This window comes from Octopus sinensis, linkage group LG25, assembly GCF_006345805.1.
Source record: "Octopus sinensis linkage group LG25, ASM634580v1, whole genome shotgun sequence".
In the NCBI taxonomy this organism is placed as follows: domain Eukaryota; kingdom Metazoa; phylum Mollusca; class Cephalopoda; order Octopoda; family Octopodidae; genus Octopus; species Octopus sinensis.
This window is the reverse complement of record NC_043021.1, coordinates 3,999,620-4,022,119: the sequence shown is the minus strand read 5'-3', so window position 1 is coordinate 4,022,119 and position 22,500 is coordinate 3,999,620. Positions and strand designations below refer to the sequence as shown.

Below are 22,500 nucleotides of genomic sequence, written 5' to 3'. Positions count from 1 at the left end.
TGTGTTGGAGAGAGAGTGAGGTTAGACTCGGTTATCCAAACAGCTGGAGAAATAGAACTTAAAAGCACAAAGGTGTTTACATTATTCATGGATGTGTGTTAGTGTGTGTGTATATGTATATATATTCTTTTACTTGTTTCAGTCATTTGAATGTGTGGCCATGCTGGAACACCATCTCTAGTCGAACATATCGACCCGAGGACTTATTCTTTGTAAACCTGGTACTTATTCTATCGGCTTCTTTTGCCGAACCTCTAAGTTACGGGTCGTAAACACCAACATCGGTTGTGAAGCGATAGTTGGGGGGGGGGGTAAACACACACACACGCACATAGAGCTAAGGCACGTTCACTCAGCGAGGAGGGAACGAAAGCCGCTCGATGGGCCCGAGTGACGAAGGAAAAATGTGGCAACAAAGCCACCATTCGGTCTTTGGTGGACCAGAACGGGTGCGAGATGTTTGAACCGAAGCAGATGTTTGCGGCATTTCAGCAGCAATTTGCTCGATCGGTCGGTTCGAGTGGTGGGACGGATAACAGGGCAGACTTTGGTATCTACCTGGAGTGCTGCGAAAGGCCGACAACAGCCTCGGAAATACAGGAGGCGATGAAGGGCTGCGCGAGAGGCAGATCGCCGTGTTTGGATGATCTGCCCTACGAGCTTTATATTTCTATGCTAGGGTTGTTTGCGAGGCTCTTAGCAGACGTCTACCGCAACTGGCAACACAATGGGAGAATTCCAACTTTTGCTTGTCGAGGGGCGGTGGCACTGCTGGAAAAGGACCCAAACAAGGGGAACGTTATAGAGAATTTCAGGCCCAATCACTCTGCTCAATGCAGAGCTGACGATTTTGGCCAAGGTGTTAGCAAAAAGGTTGGCGCTTGTCTTGAATAAGCTGATTGGCAATGCACAAATATGCGCCACCCCAACCAGGACTATTCCCGACAACCTCCACCTCTTGCACTACATCATAGAGTGGGGTAGGTAACGAAGCTGGCATGGGTGGGGCTCTGATAAATTTAGATCAATCTAAAGCCTTCGATAGGGTCACCTACCAATACTTGGCGGCTGTTCTCGCGGCAACCGGTTTCGGTCCAGTTTTCCGCCGTTGGATCGTTGCTTTGTAGTTGGATCAGCCCGGTACTTCGGGTGAGTAGTCACCTGTCAGAACCATTCAGCATCTTGCGCTCGGTCCGTCAAGAGTACCCTCTCTCTTCCCTTCTGTACGTACTGACTCTTGATCCACTGTTGTCCCGGAAGATGGAGGCATTGAGGGGCATCCCGCGTGATGTAGGACGTGGGAGAAGCGTGTCTGCTTATGCCGATGATGTCACCGTCATAGTGTCGAGCCACAGACACATTAACCTGATTAACGACACACTAAAAGACTATGAGGCGGTGACAGGAGCTAAAATTAACGCGGAAAAATCAGTGAGCTTGCAACTCGGCACCTGGAAGAGCAAGTCCATGCCGTCAAACAGCGTCATGGGGCGCTGAACAGGCGATCCGGTTAAATTGCTCGGAGTCTGATTCGGTCCAGACCTCCAGGTGGAGAAAAACTGGTGACGAACAGGGTGGCCAATCTCACTCAGAAATGGGCCGAGAGGAAGCTGTCTCTGAAAGGTCGAGCCGAGGTGGCGAATGCGTACATCACATCTATCATCTATTACCACTTGACCGTCATCCCTTGCTCCTTATGTTGGCTGAACAAGCTGGTCTGCATACTCTTCCGCTTTCTGTGGAGGGGTTGCGTCCCGCTGGTAAGGTGCTCCATCTGCTGTCAACAGATGCGCTCAGGCTGCGACATCTCTAGCGTTTCTTTCACGGTGAACAGGTGAGGTCGCCGTTTGTTAGACTCGCTCTCCCACAGCTCTTCTCTTTGACTGACCTGCAATCTTAGATTAGGCGTAGACCGAGGAGAGGCGCTTGGCACCTCGAGTACCGTCAGCGCACACAGTCCTCCACCAGGCGGGCAATGCGGTCGGTGGTAGTTCCACTCTAGTGTTCTATAGAGGGTTAGTGGAAGAAAGGTGTGACGACGTTCTCGGAGAAACTCGGGGTGTCGATGAGGATCAACTCACCGATCTGTTCCGGAGAACTTTCGGGGTGGGGACGGGTCTATGGATAACTTCCAGAAATCCCTCACTTGGCAGTACTACCGGTGGGGGTGGGGCGCTGCCCGTTCGGTATAAACTCTACAGGCATGGAAGTGTCGTCAGCCGATCCTGTCGAAGATGCGCGCAGAGCGACGAGACCTTTCTGCACGCACTCGTCCAGTACCCGAGCATTGCTGACCTGTGGGTTTATGTCGAACACCCCCTGTTGCATGTAGGACGGATCCGGCTATCAGCTGAATCCATAGTGAAAATTGTCTCGCAGCCCTCCTTTGACCGGGTGGGACTGGCAATTTTTATTTGTCTGGTGGCTGTAGCGAAAGAGGTAGTGTGGTGGATACGTTTGAAAGGGCTAAAGACAGACACTTTCCTCTTTGGTCAAGCCCTCATCAACTTTTCAAGTTTCACTTGAAAAGGAAAGTGAGGGTGATTTGCTGAAAGGTGGGTGAATGTCGGGAAAATGGCCAGTGTGAAAGGACCTATTTTGAGCATGTGCCTATAAAATATAAAAGAAGGGCTCTTGTCCCGTTGGTTAGGCACCTAGACTTTTGTGGGGGTTTTTCAACGAGTAGCCTTAAAGCGCCTGCCCCTATTGGGAGTTTTATTTAATTTTATTTTTGTTTACACGTTTTTAAAACCCGCTGTATCGTCCTGTTATGTCTTATGTTATTTTCATGTAAGCCCTTGTGGCCAATAAAAGGAATTTATTATTATCATTATTTATTATTATTATTATTATTATTATTATTATTATTGGCGAGCTGGCAGAATTGTTACCGATAGCCGGGCGAAATGTTTAGCGGTATTTCGTCTGTCTTTACGTTCTGAGTTCAAATTCCGCCGAGGTCGACTTTGCCTTTCATCCTTTCGGGGTCGATGAAATAAGTACCAACTGAGTACTGGGGTCGATGTAATCGACTATCCACCCTCCCCCAATTTCAGACCTTCTGCCTATAGTAGAAAAGCTTATTATTATTATTATATTATTATTATTATTATTATTTGGATATGTGGGTATATACAATAATTATTCATGCGATGCATACACACGCTATTAAATATGAGTGTGTGTGTGTGTGCATTTATGTATGTATGTGTGCTGGTGTATTTTAATTCGTATAATAAACCATATGCAGCTATTTGTAATTGTGCAGCATGTCTCCATTTATTTCACATGCACCCATCATACACTTATGTCGGAATGCATAGCGGATAGATGTGCACCTGCCATTAAGTGTTTGCATGCGAATGCACATCTGGTTTGCACATGTGTGTGTGTGTGTGTACGACTTTGCTTTTGTGTATACGTGTGTATGTATTTCTATGCGACAGAGTCGTTGTTGCGTGTGCACGCGCACGTACGTGTATATACATAAGTGTCTATCTGAATGTGTATGTATATATGTGTGTATATATGTATATATATGTATGCGTCGAACTAAAACACTTGCTTGTTTATACACCTGTCTTCGTCTTTTGTTTTCTCTATAAATTTCAACTATACATATATGTGTGTATATGTATATATACATATGTATATATTTATATATGTGTGCGTATGTATATATACATATGTATATATTTATACGTGTGTATATGTGTGTGTACGTGTGCGTATGTATATATTTATACGTGTTTATATGTGTGTGTGTACGTGTGTATATGTATATATACATATGTATATATTTATACGTGTGTATATGTGTGTGTACGTATGCATATGTATATATTTATACGTGTGTATATGTGTGTGTGTACGTGTGCATATGTATATATACATATGTATATATTTATACGTGTGTGTACGTGTGTGTATGTATATATTTATACGTGTGTATATATGTGTGTGTACGTATGTGTGTGTATATATATACGTATGTATGTGTGCATGTGTCGCCCAGCTGTATTGTGCATGTAGTTTCGAGTAAGACCTATAAATCGCAGACGTTCCAACCGTGACCACCACCACCCTTTTTTATTTTTATATAGAATTGCTTTCTCTGACTAAATGTTCCAATATAATAATTGTTATTCATTTCGCCCGTTTTGCCTCCACCACCACCACCACCACCACCACCACCACCACCGCGACTACTACTACTACGACTACTGCTGCTACGACTACTGCTGCTACTTTCATGTCAATGTTTTATTAATGATTTCGTTTGACTACAAGGTTCGATTTGTGCTGGTGGTGGTGGTGGTGGGAGTAGAGTAGAGTCGAGCAGCAGCGGTAGCAGCAGCGGCGGCGGTGGTGGTAGCGGGGGGGAAGGTGAGAATATTTTATTAACTCGGTTGACACCATTTTCAGCGCAGGAGCTTGGCTTTACTGAACCCACACCCGCCCATCCACACACACACGGAGAGCAGGGGACAGGATGAAAAAAAATGACAGGCAAAATTAACCCCAATAATAATAATAATAATAATGATGATAATGATAATAATTATAATAATAATGATGATAATAATAACAATAATAATAATAATAATAATGATAATGATAATAATAATAATAATGATGATATGATAATAATAATGATAATAATAATAATGATAATAATAATAATAATAATAATAATAATAATGATAATAATAACAATAATAATAATGATAATGATAATAATAATAATAATAATAATAATGATAATAATAACAATAATAATAATGATAATGATAATAATAATGATAATAATAATAATGATAATAATAACAATAATAATAATGATGATAATGATAATAATAATAATGATGATAATGATAATAATAATAATAATGATAATGATAATAATAATGATAATAATAATAATGATAATAATAATAATGATGATGATGATGATAATAATGGTAATAATAATAATGATAATAATAATAATAATAATAATAATAATGATAATAATAATAATAATGATAATAATAATGATAATGATGATAATAATAATAATTCATTCTTTTTATTGGCCACAAAGGGCTGACAAATATGATTAGAAAAACATAAAGGGACAAAACCGGACGAAAGGTTACAAAGGGTTTTGTCCGTTTGTGAAAAAATCGTGTAAAAACAGTGTAACATCAAATAATATGATAATAATAATAATAATAATAATAATAATAATCATGATGATGATGAAAATAATCTTTTCTACTATAGTCACACGGCTTGAAATTTGTTGGGGAGGGTGACTAGTCGATTACATCGACTCCTGTGTTTCACTGGTACATATATATTATCGACCCCCGTAAAAGATGAAAGGCAAAGTCAACCCTCTGAAGAATTTGAACTCAGGACGTAGCGACGAGCGAAATAGCGCTAAGCATTTCGTGAAAGATTCTGCCTTCTTGTATTTTGCCACCAGAACGAAGGATTAATGGGGACCGATACACAAAGACAGACATTAAGTGTGGGTGATTTACATATAATGTGAAATGATTTTTAGCAAAAATTTGAAAGTATTCACGGTATACAATAAAATAAAGAAAGAATTTTAATAATAAATAATAATAATTTTTCTGATATAGGCACAAGGTCTGAAATTTGGGCGAGGGGATAGTCGAATTCATTGACCCCCCAGTTCACAACTGGCATTTATTTTATCGACCCCTAGAAAGACGAAAGGCAAAGTCGACCTCTACTGGGGTATAGATGAGGTGGAACATCACAAGGACAGACAAATTGGGGCGAAAGACAGTGAAATGGGATAAAAGTATATAACACATACATAGTATACGAAATATGTGATAAAATGAACGTGATACCGCCCTCCTGATCCAGGAGAAATTCAAAACTGGGGTCAGATCAAGGGACCCCACCAGATCCAGGATTACCCTGACCTTACAGACGCATACTACTTAAGGGTCGGGCCATTCGCTCTAAACGTTTTTGTCACAATATCGATGATAATTATGGTGACTTGTGATTATGGCGATGGTGAAGGCAACAGGAATACAAAACGTACATATGTTTGCGCGCACATGTATGTATGTATGTATGTGTCTTTATCTCTCAATATGTATGTATATATTTGTTGTATAGATATGGGAGGGTAGGTAATATACATACATACATATATATATACACGTGCGTGTATGTGTATATACATGTATATATGTATGTGTGTATATATATACATATATTTGTGTGTGTGTGTACACATATATATATATTTGTGTGTATATATATATGTATGTATTTACGTATGAATGTGTGTGTATATATATATATATATGTGTGTGTGTGTGTGTGTGTGTGTATATATAAACGTATGTACTTCGTTTTTAGATGTGGTTTGCAAGATTCTTTATGTGAGTTCGTGTGTTGAAGCATATTCTACCGGTGTGTGTGTGTTAAATTATAAGGCACAAAAAGAAAATGACTCTCCCCAGACACAACAGAATACACGTATGTGTGTATATATATGTATGTATGTATGTATTTATATATATATATATGTGTGTGTGTGTATTTATGTATATGTTTTATTAATGTATATATATATATATATATATATATCGTATTATAATGTATGTATACGTATGTATGTATATGTGTGTATATATATATATATATTTACTCACACACATGTATATTTGTGTCTGTATATATATCTATCTATCTATATATATATATATATATACTCACACATGTATATGTATGTGCATATATATATATTAATATATATATATATATATATATATATATGCTCATATAAAACAGACACGAATATATTATTCATCACTTTCCTCTCTCTCTCTTCCCTACCAACATGCCTCTCCTACTTTGCCATCTATCTCTCTATCTCTCTATCTATCTACCTTATCGGATCTCCAAAGTGACATCCTGTTAGTAACACACAAATCGCTATCATGTGCTTCTCTCTCTCTCATTCTCTCTCTCTCTCTCTCTCTCTCTCTCTCTCACCCACTGACTTAATCGCTCTCCCCCCACCTCCGCCTCCCTCCGCCCGCCCCCCCCCCAAACTCCCTCCCTCCCACTCGTCATCACTCACACTCCGCTTGTCATTGACCATCGCACGTGCACTCCAGACGCCGTCGTCGTCGTCGTCACCTGCAAGTCATACCTTTTGTTCTTTGTCGTACATTCGCAACTTAAGCCATCATTCTCTCTCTCTCTCTTTCTCTCTCTCTGTCTCTCTCTCTTTCGCTCGCTCGCTCCGTCGCGCACGCGTATCCTTTCTGTTTTACCTTCCTCCTCCCACCATCAGCTGTGTTTGCTTCTTCCTCCACCCTCCCTCCGCCCCCCCCCCTTTCACCATACCAACAACCCTCGTGCTCGCACGTGTTATCGAAGAACTACCTATTCTCCCCCACATAATGTTATGTACATAAATACGTACGTACGTACGTACGCTCGTCTGTACGTACGTACGTATGCGTGCGCACGCACATACGTATACGTGTACGTACACACATACAAACGCGCACATAATTACTGGCAGTCAAAATTTATTGTTGTTGGGTGCTTCTGTCACCGTTTAGCTTTTGTCTGTATGGCTGCTTGTCTGTCTTACAAGGTATTTACCTGTCTGCCTAGTTAATTACCCCCCTCTCTCTCTCTCTCTCTCCCGCTACGTCTCTGTGTGTGTATGCATGCATGCACGTATGTGTGTCTATTTACCTGTTTATTTGGCCATATATCTTCTGTTCCCTTGTCTGTCCATCTTTATAAACTACCTGTTTTATCCACCTGTTTATCTAATTCGTAAGAGCTGATCTGTTTACCTGCTGGTTTGTATATGTTTCAATTTCTCTACAACTTGTTACCTTATGTCACCCTATCTATATGGCTTAATATATATTTACCTAACTTGTAACTAATAAATTTTATGATTTCATACACACATATAAATGTTACACTTAGGCATAGTGAGATTATGTTATATATATATATATATATATAATTAAAAATTTTTTTTAAATATGAAGATTAGAAATTAGAAAAAAAATATGCTAGACCACTGGTTTTAATTGATTAATATCAATTTCTACCCTTATTTAATTTTATAAAGAAACCGATAGAATAAGTACTGGGCTTACAAAGAATAAGTCCCAGGGTCGATTTGCTCGACTAAAAGGCGGTGCTCCAGCATGGCTGCAGTCAAATGACTGAAACAAGTAAAAGAGTATATATGATTGATTCTAGTTTCAGCTCATGAGCTGTGGCCATGCTGGGGCACCGCCATATATATATTTATTAATTAATAAATATAAGGGTAGCAAAAGATTCTAGAAAAAATTCTCCGCTACCAGCGGTCTAACGAGAAAGAGAAGATAGTCAAAGACTATATAATATACATTCAACAATAAAAGGAATGGCCATAATAGGCTATTCGACTCACTAGAAAGAGCAGCCAAACTCAAACCGCTCTTTCAATTTCAGAATTACAACTATTAGCGGTTTATGTTTGACTGCTCTTTCTAGTGAGTCGAATGGCCTATTATGGCCATTCCTTATACTGTTGAATATATATATATATATATATATATATATATATATATATATATATATATATATATATATGTATATGATTTTAAATCGATGCTTCTAGAGGCAGGTTTGACAAATCTACAAATTAGAATATTGCCAATATTTGTTATTTGAGCAGTTTTTAGTTTTTGATAAACCTACATCAGATTCACAGATAAGCCAGACAATACTTGGACATTTAAAGACATAGGCTAATTTATGCAGGAGAAATAGTTGACCGCCTCTGTGTATCTTGTATGCATTTGACATATCAATAGACAAGAGGTACTAGTTTTGTTACTGTTGTTTTGCTTTGTCAGACAAGAAATGGCAATGCCTATTGGTTATTTTCAGGCTCCTTACCAAAAGGGGTGGATGAATGAAAGACTGTTATCCTTTTACTGGGTAAACTTGTCGGAATACCTGCAACAAAGTAAACACCAATAAATGGCACACATTTGGCTGAATGGTGCAGTGATTGTTTAACAATTTAAACCAGTCCAAATATTTTTCTTGTTTTTATGTTCAAATCAACCATATCTGGCCTCTCACACCTACCCTACAATGTCAGTCTAAAAATAAACAATGCATGATGAATTGAAAACGTTAATAAATCAGCCGGATCTTTTCGGTTTGACTGGCAGTTTTTTAACATAATTTCTAGGCAACTAAAAAATTTTAAACTTCGTATACTGGTAGAATGTGTTTATAAAACATCTTTTTCTCTTGGCTTTATTGAGAAAATTCTATAGTTTGTAAGATATTTGTTGTTTTTTTTTCTTCAATTTCTGCCGTTTCAACCAATCAATTACGTCTATTGAGGTAAAAATCATTCTGTGCCATATGAATATGTCCCTCGTTTAAGAAACAGATTGGGTTTATTTACATTTTTGAAGAAAAAAAGATACCCTTCCCCCACCCCTAACCCTAACTAACCCTAACCCTAAAACAGATTGAAATGCAATAGATCGATACTAGGGTCATAATTATGGGTGACAAATTCATATGACACCACTAGAAAAAACTGCCGTTCAAACCGAAAAGATCCAAATAAACATTACATTTGGCAGAATGGTGTGAATGCTAAAGGGTTAAGACAATTTCTTACTATTTATTCCTTTTTCCTACTCTAAGTATTTGCAGTTAATCTGAGAACTGAAGGTTAATAATTATCTTAGAAATAAAAGAAGTTTTTAATGCAACAGGGTTCAGCTTGTTGGTCTTGTCTTCCTCGAATTGGTATTTCTAATGTCTTGTAGTTTTGATATTGCAATTGTAGCAGGTATATATTCACAGTTTGGTTTGTTTAGGCGGCGAGCTGGCAGAAACGTTAGCACGCCGGGCGAAATGCGTAGCCGTATTTCGTCTGCCGTTACGTTCTGAGTTCAAATTCCGCCAAGGTTGACTTTGCCTTTCATCCTTTCGGGGTCGATAAGTTACGTACCAGTTTAGCACTGGGGTCGATGGAATCGACTTAATCGCTTTGTCTGTCCTTGTTTGTCCCCTCTGTGTTTAGCCCCTTGTGGGTAGTAAAGAAATATATTTAAAATAGGCTCATAACAGCTTGCATGTTTGTTTTCTGCAAGTGGTCACATGACGAAACTCACTCATGCTGATTGGATGATTGGATTCTTTAAGTTATCCAATCTAATATGTTCTCAACAAAATTTGGTTGGCACTTGGAAGAATTTTGTGTCAGAGATTTTGCCAGTTTTGACACGCACTCTCGAAAAGGTTGCCCACCCCTGCTCTATACTTTTGTAGAATACAAATTTATCATTCTTAACCCTTTAGCATTTAAACCGGCTATATCCAGCCAAAAGTATTCTGCCTGTTTTATGTTCAGCCTGGCCAGATCTGGTCTCTCACACCAGCTCTACAATATCGTTTTAAAAATTAACAGCTACCTCATCAAAATTTCATAGCACCAAGATAATTCATGATTAGTTCAAAACAATTTGGATGAATAAGCATTAGTATTGGCAGAATAATGTGAACACTAAAGGGCTAAACAAGAATATTGTTGATAGTGACTTTGAAGTTTGGGCCAGACTGCCCAATGATGGCTTATCTGGCTAAATCTTCAAAGTCACTGGTCAACAACATTCTTGTGTGTGTGTTTACCTTGCTTGGAAACAGGTGAGGGTTGGTGACACAAAGGCATCCAGCTGTAGAAAAATGTGTCTCAGTGAATTCTGCTTGATCCCTGCAAATCTGATGAAGTGGACATTAACCCTTTAGCATTTAAACCGGCCATATCCAGCCAAAAGTATTCTGCCTGTTTTATGTTCAAACTGGCCAGATCTGGTCTCTCATACCAACCCTACAATATCGTTTTTAAAAATTAACAGCTACCTCATCAAAATCTCATAGCTACAAGATAATGCCTGATTAGTTCAAAACAATGTGGATAAAAAAAAGCATTAATTTTGGCAGAATAATGCGAACACTAAAGGGTTAAGCCTACATGCACCAATACATGTGTGTGTGTGTTGAAAAGTCCAGTACCTCTTAGTGACCAGTTTGAATATTCCCAAAACTAGGACACTTCCAAACTTTGACACAATATAAAGCTTTCGAAAAGTGAATGTTTTGCTTGCGTCATTTTGATATGGGATGATGAAAGTTCATGTCATACTTGGAATCAAAAATGTGGTTATTGCTGATGTTGGAACAAAACATTTTCCGAACGAGGTGAGACGGGTTAACAATATATGAAAGAAATCGAAAAAGTAAAATTGATTTACAATATATTTTACGTAATGTGAAAATAATCTTCAAATTTTCAAATGTCATTGTTATTTAATGAGTTCGAGGACCTAACGAGATTATAAGCCATCTAATTGACTGACTATCGATCTGATTAAGATTGTGAGATAGCTAACCAAAGAGAGCACGAGTCAGTTGAAAGATCATGTGATAATATAAATTAACTATTTAAATCATTTTCTGACAGAGGAGCATGATGAGAAATTTGGGCAGAGAGTCCAAACAGACATATCAATGTCCAACACAATGAGAGACAGTTTTATTCCGTATCTGAAGTGCTTGAGGCCTGAAGTGTTTCAGATATTTTATTTTATTTTTAATTTTAAAATGATTGCTCATTTGCATCTATAAATGGGACAGTTTGGAAACAAGACCTAAATTTAAACCTGCTATCCATTTACTTTCATCTCAATCGAAGGAGAGGGGCATTCTCCGTCCGGGTTGCGGAACCGTGGAATAAGCTGCCAGACGAGATGGTGAAGATGCCGACGACCGCTCGGTTCAAAGTCTCCCTTGACCTCAAGTGGCCTGAACTCTTTACATGAACACCACCCTGTACATAACTCCATGTCCCCCTACATGGCCTTGCTTTTTGCTTTTTGAGCCAAAAAATTAACTAACTAACTAACTTTTATTGGTAGGGTTGCATGCTGTGAAGTTTACTTCCCAACTCTGTGGTTTCAGGTTCAGTCCCACTGTGTGGTATCATAGACAAGATACCTTCTACTACAGCCCTAAGCCAACCAAAGCTGGTTCGTGGGTACCTTTTTTTAGCACAAGCCATTCTTGTAAATATTTGGATCAAGGTGCATGGCCTAATGGTTTGGGTGCTGCACCCATGATTGCAAAATCACAATTTTGGTTCTCATACCAATTTCTTTATTACCCACAAGGGGCTAAACATAGAGGGGACAAACAAGGACAGACATAGGTATTAAGTCGATTACATCGACCCCAGTGCGTAACTGGTGCTTAATTTATCGACCCCGAAAGGATGAAAGCCAAAGTCGACCTCGGCGGAATTTGAACTCACAACGTAACGGCAGACGAAATACCGCAAAGCATTTCGCCCGGCGTGCTAACGTTTCTGCCAGCTCGCCGCCTTTGGTTCTCATACCAGGCAGTGCATGTGTTCTTCATTTCACGTTGTTCCAGTTCCCTCAGTTGTGATTGAGTAACCCCTGTGACCGACTGGTGTCCTGTTTGTGGGGTGTGTCATGATGTCAGTTATTTATGCGCCATGGAAACTGAGTTACTTGGCTCCAAGAGCCTCGGGAGGCAAGATGGTAATGGACAAAAACCAAATGTCTTTGATCTGTGAAAACTGCCTCTCTTCGTCCCACCAGTCACGTGTGTGGGTGTGAATGCTTACATTCTGCAGTGTGTATATTTAACTGTATAAATTCTATGGGGTGTGTGTATATGTGTGAATAAATGTTTACATTCAGCAGTATGTGTGTAAATGTTTACATTTTATGGTGTATGTGTGTGTGTGAATGTTTGCATTCTGAAGTATGTGTGTGTAAACGTTTACATTCTATGGTACTTGTATGTATGAATGTTTACACTTTTTTGTGTGTGTGTGTGTGTAAATATTTAAATTCTATGGTGTATGTGTGTGTGAATGTTTGCACTCTGAAGTATGTATGTGTTTGTTTACATGTGAGTGTGTATGCACGTGTATATGTGTGTATGCACATGTGCATGTGTGTGTATATGTATGTGCATGTGTGTGAATGTTTACATTCTGCAGTATGTATATAAATCTGTAAATGTTTGCATTCCGTATGTGCATGCACGTGTGTGTGTGCACATATGTGTTTTGAATGCTTGCATTTTGCACTTTGCATTTAAAAAGAAAGTGCTGAATGTGAAGTATGGTGAAGTTCATTGTTATTCCTTGCCAACAAATCAACCTTCAACTCTGCACTTTGAAAGACTTAGGGAATAAAGAACAAAATCTTTTGCTTAAGGGTTAGCTAATAAGAAGGTCATTTGGTTGTAGAACAATGCCTCAAAAATATGTATTCATCTAACTCAGGGATTTCCAAACTTTTACACCTCAGCACCCACGTTACATTCCTAGTGTTCTACTATAGCCCCAGGCCAACCAAAGCCTTGTGAGTGGATTTGGTAGACAGAAACTGAAAAGAAACTTTTCATCTATGTTTGTGTGTGTGTGTATGTGTTCGACATTACCACTTGACTGCTGGTGTTGCCTTGTTTACATCCCTGCAACTTAGCAGTTCAGCAAAAGGAGCTAATAGAATAAGTACCAGTCTTACAAAATTACTACTGGAGTCGATTTATTTGACTTGAAATCAGTGAAATCAGTGCCCTAGCTTGGCCACAGTCCAATTCCAAACCACTATATTTCACAAATAAAACTTAAACTAATGAACCCATTATTTTGTGTGAAGGCATGTGGCTTAGTGGTTAAGGTATTCTGCTCACTATCGTACAGTTGTATGTTCAATTCTTGGCAGTGCATTGTCCTTGAGCAGAGGTGGGCATTGCCATTCATCGTCCCAATTTTTCTCAATGCCCTCCTGGATCTTTCCATCGCACCCGGGAGAGGAGAGGGGGCCACTCACTTTGGGAACTATTCATCTAATCCATGCTAGCATGGAAATATGGATGTAAAGTAAATACATATATGGTAAGGATTCACATTTATAATGTGTTGAAAAAAAGTTTGAGATTATCCATGCAATTAGTAGATGAAAACTCCTTTGAGAAGATAGATAATAATTGTTTAAAATTTTAGAAAAATATGACTGTGTGGTCAGAAGTTTACCTCTCAACCATATGGTTTCATGTTCAACCCCACTGTGCAGCACCTTGAGTAAATGTCTTCTACTATAGCCCTGGGTTAACCAAAGCCTTATGAGTAGATTCGGTAGATGGAAACTGTAAGAAGCCTGTCATGTGTGTATGTCTGCGTGCGTGTATGTCTCTCTTTGACAGCCAGTTTTGGTTTGTTTATCATCATCATCATCATTGTTCGACCATGGTCTAGACAATGGAATTTACCATGCTACGCCAGACTTCACGGTCCATCGTATAATGGTACATACACGTCACAAACACATTAATATACATACATGTACCGTAAGCTTCTGTACAGTTTCCGGCTGCCAAATTCACACTCAGAAGGTTTGGGTTAATTCAAGACAGTGTCAGACAATGGAACCAATTTCTTCAGAATCCTGTGATTGTGAAGTGAAATTCTTTCTTACATGAACATAGCTGTCAGTCTTCTTGTACCAGCTGACTAACATATATTTAGTCTACTTAAGTGACTCAACTGCAACTCCAGTAAATCTAGTTACTAGTAGATTAATGGTTTACATTAATAAGTATATTACCTAGCTTAAGGACCTAGACAACAACAACAGCAGAAGTAACAAAAATGGACTTGATCACATTGGGAGTAAGTAGTTTGATGTACTTAACTAGAGTGTAAACTAATTAGCTCATATATTAAAAAGAGTAGTCTTGATGGAGAGAGCAAGAGAAGACAGGTCTGCTGCTATTAAATATTGACATGGCTAATTAAATTTATTTACATACCGACAAATCAATTGCATTAATGACAACAACAACAACAACAACAGCTGAGTTCCCAAACAAGTAAGACAAAGACCAAAACACATTTTTCTCTCTTTCTCTCTCTCTTCCTCTCTTCCTTCAATCTTAATTTGTCTCTTTCCCTTACTATCTCTCTTTCTCTCTCTCTCTCTCTCTCTCTCTGTCTATATATATATATATATATACTTCTCTCTCTTTCCCTCATAGTCTTCCTCTTTCTCTATCTTCTCTCCCCTTGCTCTTGATCTGTCTCTTTCTCTCATTGTCTCTGTCTCTCTCTTATGCTTTCTTTCTCTCTCTCTCTCTTTCTATTTATCTATCTATCTCTTTTCCCTTATATTCTCTCTATCTTTCTCTCCCTGTTTTTCTCTCCCCTCATTCTGTCTCTTTCCCCCACTTTCTCTCAATCTATCCCTTATGCTATCCCTATCTATTTCTCTCTCTCTCCCCTCATTCTCTGCCCCCCATCTTTCTCTCTCTCTCAAACACATCTAATCACTTGACATTCATTATTCATTTATGTGTATACATGTTATATAAGTGTAGGAGTATGCTCATTATGTGTGTGTGAATTTGGTTTTCGGGTTTTCAGTTGGATTTCTGCCTCAACAACCTAACAAACATTGCTAGAGAAAGGCATGAGCATCACAGCACCACCTCATATTTTCTTCCTCTCCAAGTGTCACAATTTACTTGTATGACACTGCCCAACTGTATTTCAAACTGGAACCAATCGTTTCACTCAATCAACTTCATTAAATATAAATAATGACCCTTAAGGAAGGTGAATGGCTCAGTGGTTAGAGTGTTAGGTCCTTGAGCATGACACTTCATTTCACTCAGTTCCAGTTTACTCAACTGCAGAAATGAGTTGTGACATCACTGGTGCCAAACTGTACCAGCCTTTCCCTTGGATAACAACAGTCACATAGAGAGGGGAAGCTGGTATGAATGGGCGACTGCTGGTTTTTCCATAAACAAATTTGCTAGACTTGTACCCCAAAGAGGATCTTTATCTGACCCTTAAAGAAAGTCATCAGTATTATCATCATCATCATTTAACATCCATGTTCCATGCGGATATGGGCTGGATGGTTTGACAGGATCCAATGAGCTCAAGGATTGCATCATGTTTCAGTGTCAGAGAAAACAAAACAGAGGGGAAAATCTCCCCTGGTTAAGTTGGGTGGGAGAATTTGACAAAGGGAGGTGTTGAAAGGCTAAAGTGTGACTGAGGGACAAACAGAGGTGTCTTGCTACAGAGGAGGTACATGGCTACCCCACATTATATGAGGGTGGAAGGCTGTAGCTGGGAATCTCATGGTACATCTGAGGCATGAATGACACTGTTGGTTATGTCAGTGAGGGTTCCAGGTGATCTGGTCAAGAAAATATAGCCTGCTTGTGAAATTAATATACATGTGGCTGAGTACTCCACAGACACACATACCATTAATGTAGTTCTCAGTGGGGAGATTCAGCATGATTCTGAATTGGACTAGGCTGACCCTTTTGAATTACAGGTACTATTCATTTTTGCCATCTGAATGGACTGGAGCAACATGAAATAAAGTGTCTTGCTCAAGGACACAACACACCACCACCAGGTATTGAACTCCTGACCTTCTGGTCATGAGCCAGATACCATAAACACTTGGCCACATTCGTTTACATGCTTGTTTGCTTGCTTTGTGCTTTTGCTTGATGAGGCTGGGGTTAAGTTGGCAAGCTGGCAGAATCGTTAGCACGCCAGGCAAAACGCTAGGTGGTATTTCGGCCGTTGCTACCTTCCGAGTTCAAATTCCACTGACGTCAACTTTGTCTTTTGTTGTAGTGCACCTGAGCACTGTATACAATAATTTCATTATAATTATTATAATATTATCCCAGGTTAGTGGTCCCCACATGTAGAGCCAGTCAGGTTCACCTGTGCTTTCTCATTGTTGACCATCAGTGTCCTCTTGCCATCTGCTTTGCATCCTCCAAGTGATGATGTCAAGCCTCTGGAGATCTCCCTTAATCGTGTGTCCAGCCACCCGGTGCCAGTGGGGAGCTACTACAATGCCTCGTCTGGCCTGCAGATTGCCTCCACATGAATGAAATTAAAACAGAAGCGATTCATAATTATTTCTTTACTACCCACAAGGGGCTAAACACAGAGGGGACAAACAAGGACAGATATCGACCCCAGTGCGTAACTGGTACTTAATTTATCGACCCTGAAAGGATGAAAGGCAAAGTCAACCTAGCGGAATTTGAACTCAGAACGTAACAGCAGACGAAATACCTATTTCTTTACTACCCACAAGGGGCTAAACACAGAGGGGACAAACAAGGACAGACATAGGTATTAAGTCGATTACATCGACCCCAGTGCGTAACTGGTACTTAATTTATCGACCCCGAAAGGATGAAAGGCAAAGTCGACCTTGGCCGAATTTGAATTCAGAACGTAACGGCAGACGAAATACCTATTTCTTTACTACCCACAAGGGGCTAAACACAGAGGGGACAAACAAGGACAGACATAGGTATTAAGTCGATTACATCGACCCCAGTGTGTAACTGGTACTTAATTTATCGACCCCGAAAGGATGAAAGGCAAAGTCGACCTCGGCCGAATTTGAACTCAGAACGTAACGGCAGACGAAATACGGCTACGCATTTCGCCCGGCATGCTAACGTTTCTGCCAGTTCGCCGATTCATAATGTTTACTCACTACAACACCACGACAACAAAACAACAGCAGCAACAACAACAACAAATAAAAGCAGTAACATGCTTCTTTTTCATTTGCCGTTTCTTAAACAGCTGGAGAGAAAGAATCTGGAATTGATTTCCTCTAAATTCTAAGACCTTGATTTCTTTCTTGATTCTACGAGACATACTGTTATGGCTGTAATTTAGCTGGTTTTTTGCTGTTTTTCAATCTTGTTCCTGTTGTTATTGATCTGTTAATGTTTTCATTTAGTTTACGTTTTGTTTTGTGTTTTACTTAATATTTTTTTTCCTTTTTATGGTTTTCTTTGCAGTTTGATTTTTTCCCCCTCATAATTTTTTTTATCTATTATGCTATTTTTTGTTAGGCATTTTATATACATTTTGTATTTTGTTTTTTGGTTTTTTTGCTTGGTTTGTTTTCTTCCTGTATATTTAGAGCCATTTGAGATTATTAAAACAATTGTTAGTAGAATGGAGAAGATAAGGAAATGTGTGTATATAACGGTATTTATACATGGATGTTTATTTGTGTGTGTGTGTGTGTGTATAGTAATGGTGGTAGATGCTCTGAAAGTATTGTTTCTAGAATAAGAATAGGATGGAGGAAGTTCAGAGAACTACTAGTACTGATGGCAGCAAAAGGACTCTCTCTCTCTGTCTCTGTCTCAGAGTGAAAGGTAGGTTGTATGATGCTTGTGTGAGAACAACTATGTTACATGGTAGTGAGACATGAGCTCTGGCTGTGGAGGACATGCATCGGCCGGAGAAGAAAGAAGGTAGTGTGCTCCGTTTGGATTTGCAACATCAGTATGCATGACCGACAGAGCACAACTGTGTTGAGGGTAAAGTTAGGCACAGGAGGGATTAAATGTGGTATGCAGGAGAGGAGAATGTGTTGGTTTGGACATGTGATGCGTATGAGTGAAGACAGCTGTATATGCATGTCACGTAAAAGGCACCATTCAAACGTGATCATTACCAGCTTTGCCTTACTGGCACTTGTGCTGGTGGCACGTGAAAAACATTCGAGCGAGGTTGTTGTCAGTGCCACTGGATTGGCTCCTGTGCAGGTGGCACATAAAAAACACCACTTGAGTGTGGCCATTGCCAGTATCACCTGACTGGCCCTCATGCCGGTGGCATGTGAAAACACCCACTACACTCTCAGAGTGGTTGGCATTAGGAAGGGCATCCAGCTGTAGAAACCCTGCCAGATCAGATTGGAGCCTGGTGCAGCCATCTGGTTCGCCTGTCCTCAGTCAAATCGTCCAACCCATGGTAGCATGGAAAGCAGACGTTAAACGCATGTCCTCAGCAGTCACGGCCCATGTTTCACTGCCATGTAGCATGGCTGTTCGTACACATGAGTCATATAATCTACCTTTTACTCTGAGCAAGAGGCCCTTTGTCACCAGCAGAGGTAAGAGCTCTCTGAACTTTGCCCAGGCTATTCTTATTCTAGCAGCAACACTTTCAGCGCACCCTCCCCTGCTACTGACTTGGTCTCCTAGGTAACGGAAGCTATCAACTACTTCTAGTTTTCCTCCCTGGAATGTGGCAGAAGTTGTTCTCTGCAAATTTTCAGTGTTTATTGCTCTATCCTCCCAGTTAGCCTTCCTTTGATATTGCTGCACTTCTTAAGTGTCCATAGCTTACACTGCGTACATCTTATAGAGTTTCTACCAATGCCTTTTCTACAGATCGAGCTATGGATCACTACAACCTCATTAGTTTTTCAGGTAGTAACCATTTGTTAGTAATCATCATCACCATCATCATCATCACCATCATCATCATCATCATTATTATTATTATTATTATTGTTATCTTTTTTTCTTCTTCTTTCAAATTTGCTTCCATTTCTTGCCGAGTGTCTTCCCGACTCCTAGGGCAAAGAAACTCATAGTATACATTGGTAGGCCATTAAACTAAACTCACTAGTTCATTCATTTTTTTTTTTAAATCTTTATTATTATTATTATTATTATTATTATTATTATTATTATTATTAAGAAATAAATAGAAGAGTGCCATAGTTATCATCGCTTTGTGTTCTGAGTTCAAATGTTGCCAAGGTTGACTTTGCCTTTCATCCTTTCAGAGTTAATAAAATAAAATATCAGTTGAGCACTGGGGCTGATGTAATCCACAGAAATTTCAGGCCTTGTACCTATAGTAGAAAGAATTATTTTACATATTTTTTATTTTTTTTAAATAGGATTCACTGAAAATTTCCTAAGACCATACATTAAATACTGGTTAAAAAAAATAACCAATAAACCGCCTTATACAATTTGATTTTTTTATTATAATTAAATTTTATTCATTAAACAAATCCTGTCAATTTAAAAATTAAATTATCGACAGCAAAGCAAAAACAATGATAAAACAATGAAATTTTATTTTTCCTTCAGCAATTTTTTTTGACATTTTCTCTCCTTTTTTTTAAATTTAAAAAAAGATTCTCAAATAAAACCCAGTGTTATATAATTATTGGTGTTTTTGTCTTCATTGGACAAGATTAAATTTGTTAAATAACCATTGAGTATTATTGTTCAGTCAATCTTAAACCTGTTCCTCCTTACTGCTTTTTTTTTTTTTTTGTGTTTAACTGTATTTTTGACAAACATTCATTAAATGGCATTAATGAATGGATTAAGATTGTGTGCAGTTGAAATGTGGTTGATTTATTTCATTTTCAAGCAAATCTTTTTTCTAATTTTCAAAAACTACTTCTCTTGTCTCCTCCTCTGAATTCGAAGAAAAAGACAAGAGGCAAAACATATTTTAAAAATCCAAATGTTCAACTAAAATATTCTCTCTCTCTCTCTTGCTCGCTCTCTCTCCTATTGTACCCTATTCTAATCATTTAGCTGACATTTGAGTATAAAACCAAGAAGTGAGCTCCTCTGTTGTCAACCAAAAGTGTGGGCTTCTATGAAATGACTGATCTGTTCTCTGTTGCTGTTAAAAATCTCAGCTTTAAAATGTATTTAGTTTTAAATCTTAAAATAGCTTGTTCCACTCTGAGAATGGTCAGAACTCTGATTAAAGAAGAGTAGTTGAGCAAGGCTACTCTATAACAAAAACTTAAGAATTGAAATTCTGTGACTTCCAATATTAGCACAACTTGCTTAAACTTTAAATGAATAAAATAGCCATTTTTGTGTTTTGTATTTCTTATACCAGCATGGCTATGTGGTTAAAATGTTTATATATAAACCAATAGGTTTCAGGTTCAGTTCCACAGTCAGGCATGGGCATCTCCTATGTCCTTGGATTGACCAAAAGCCTTGTGAGTGAAATGAGTAGATGGAAACTATATAGAAGCCCATTTTGTGTGTGCATGTTTAGGCGTCTGTATTCATTTTGACATCATCATCATCATTCTTTAAGATCTCCATCAATGGTTTTTTATTTCTCTGTTTCCAGATAAAAGCAGTCTTTCTCAAGAATCTATCCTTGTTGAACCCCCAGACCAAAGAGTAAGTATTATTTAAATTTATTTCATTATGCTATTGGTTTTGATGTTTAACCATAGGTCAACCCTGGTTGAGCTGCTGCCATATGCCAAAGACATACCAGCCACAACCATCCTGATTTTTTTTTTTCAGGCATAGTATATCTTGAACTACATAATCCAATGTGTCCTTCTCTATAGTCTCTGGAGGAAAGACAAGAAATCATGATTCATGACGTATCATTAAACTAGGGGCATGGCATGGCTATGTGGTAAGAAGTTTGCTTCTCAACCACATGGTCCCAGGTTCAGTTCCGCTATGTGGCACCCTGGGCAAGTGTCTTCTACAGTAACCTCAGGCCAAACAAAGTCTTGTGTGGATTTGGTAGATGGAGACTGAAAGAAGCCCATCAGGTATGCATGTGTGAGTGTGTGTGTGTGTTTGTTTGTGCATGCGTGTGTTTGTGTATTTGTGCATGTGTGTTTGTGCATGATTGTGTGTGTTTGTGCATGCGTGTGCTTGTGCATGCGTGTGTTTGTGGATGCATGTGTGTGTTTGTACGTGCGTGTGTTTGTGTGTGTGTTTGTGCGTGCGTGTGTTTGTGTGTGTATTTGTGCATGTGTGTTTGTGCGTGTGTGTGTTTGTGCATGCGTGTGTTTGTGCATGCCTCTGTGTGTTTGTGTGTGCAGGTGTTTGTGCGTGTGTGTGTTTGTGCGTGCAGGTGTTTCTGCGTGCGTGTGTTTGTGCAGGTGTGTGTTTGTGCGTGTGTGTGTCTGCCTGATAACCAGTGGTGGTGCATTTTCGTCCCCATAACTTAGCGGTTAAAGACACTTCCCAAGTCATATAGACCTCATTAAGTCCCAGTTTCCATGGTGAATATATTCACACCCTGGATGGGATGCCAGTCCCTCACAGGATTACTCATTTTTGCCAGCTGAGTGGACTGGGAAAACATGACATGATGTGCTTTGCTCAAGAAAAACAACACATTCTCCAGTCCACATTGAAGAACACAATGCATCACCTGGTCCATATGTATATGTATAAATACAATATATGTGTATATATATATGTGTACGTATGTATATATATATATATATATATATATATATATGTAGGTACATATATATATATATATATATATATATATATAAATGTTTATGTATAGATGTATATATATATACTCTTTTACTTGTTTCAGTCATTTGACTGCGGCCATGCTGGAGCACCGCCATTAGTCGAGCAACTCGACCCTGGGACTTATTCTTTGTAAGCCCAGTACTTATTCTATCGGTCTCTTTTCCCGAACTGCTAAGTGACGGGGACATAAACACACCAGCATCGGTTGTCAAGCAATGC

General features: G+C 38.9%; 1 protein-coding gene across 8 annotated transcripts in view; it reads left to right on the top strand.

The window, feature by feature from the left end:
• LOC115224461 (RIMS-binding protein 2) overlaps positions 1 to 22,500 on the top strand; it is a 595,300-nt gene that overhangs the window by 432,820 nt on the left and 139,980 nt on the right. For all 8 annotated transcript variants that reach the window (XM_036513377.1, XM_036513379.1, XM_036513378.1 and 5 more), the window contains one exon: positions 21,113 to 21,165. In XM_036513377.1, coding sequence (XP_036369270.1) covers positions 21,113 to 21,165 — 53 coding nt within the window. The remainder of the gene's footprint in view (positions 1 to 21,112; positions 21,166 to 22,500) is intronic.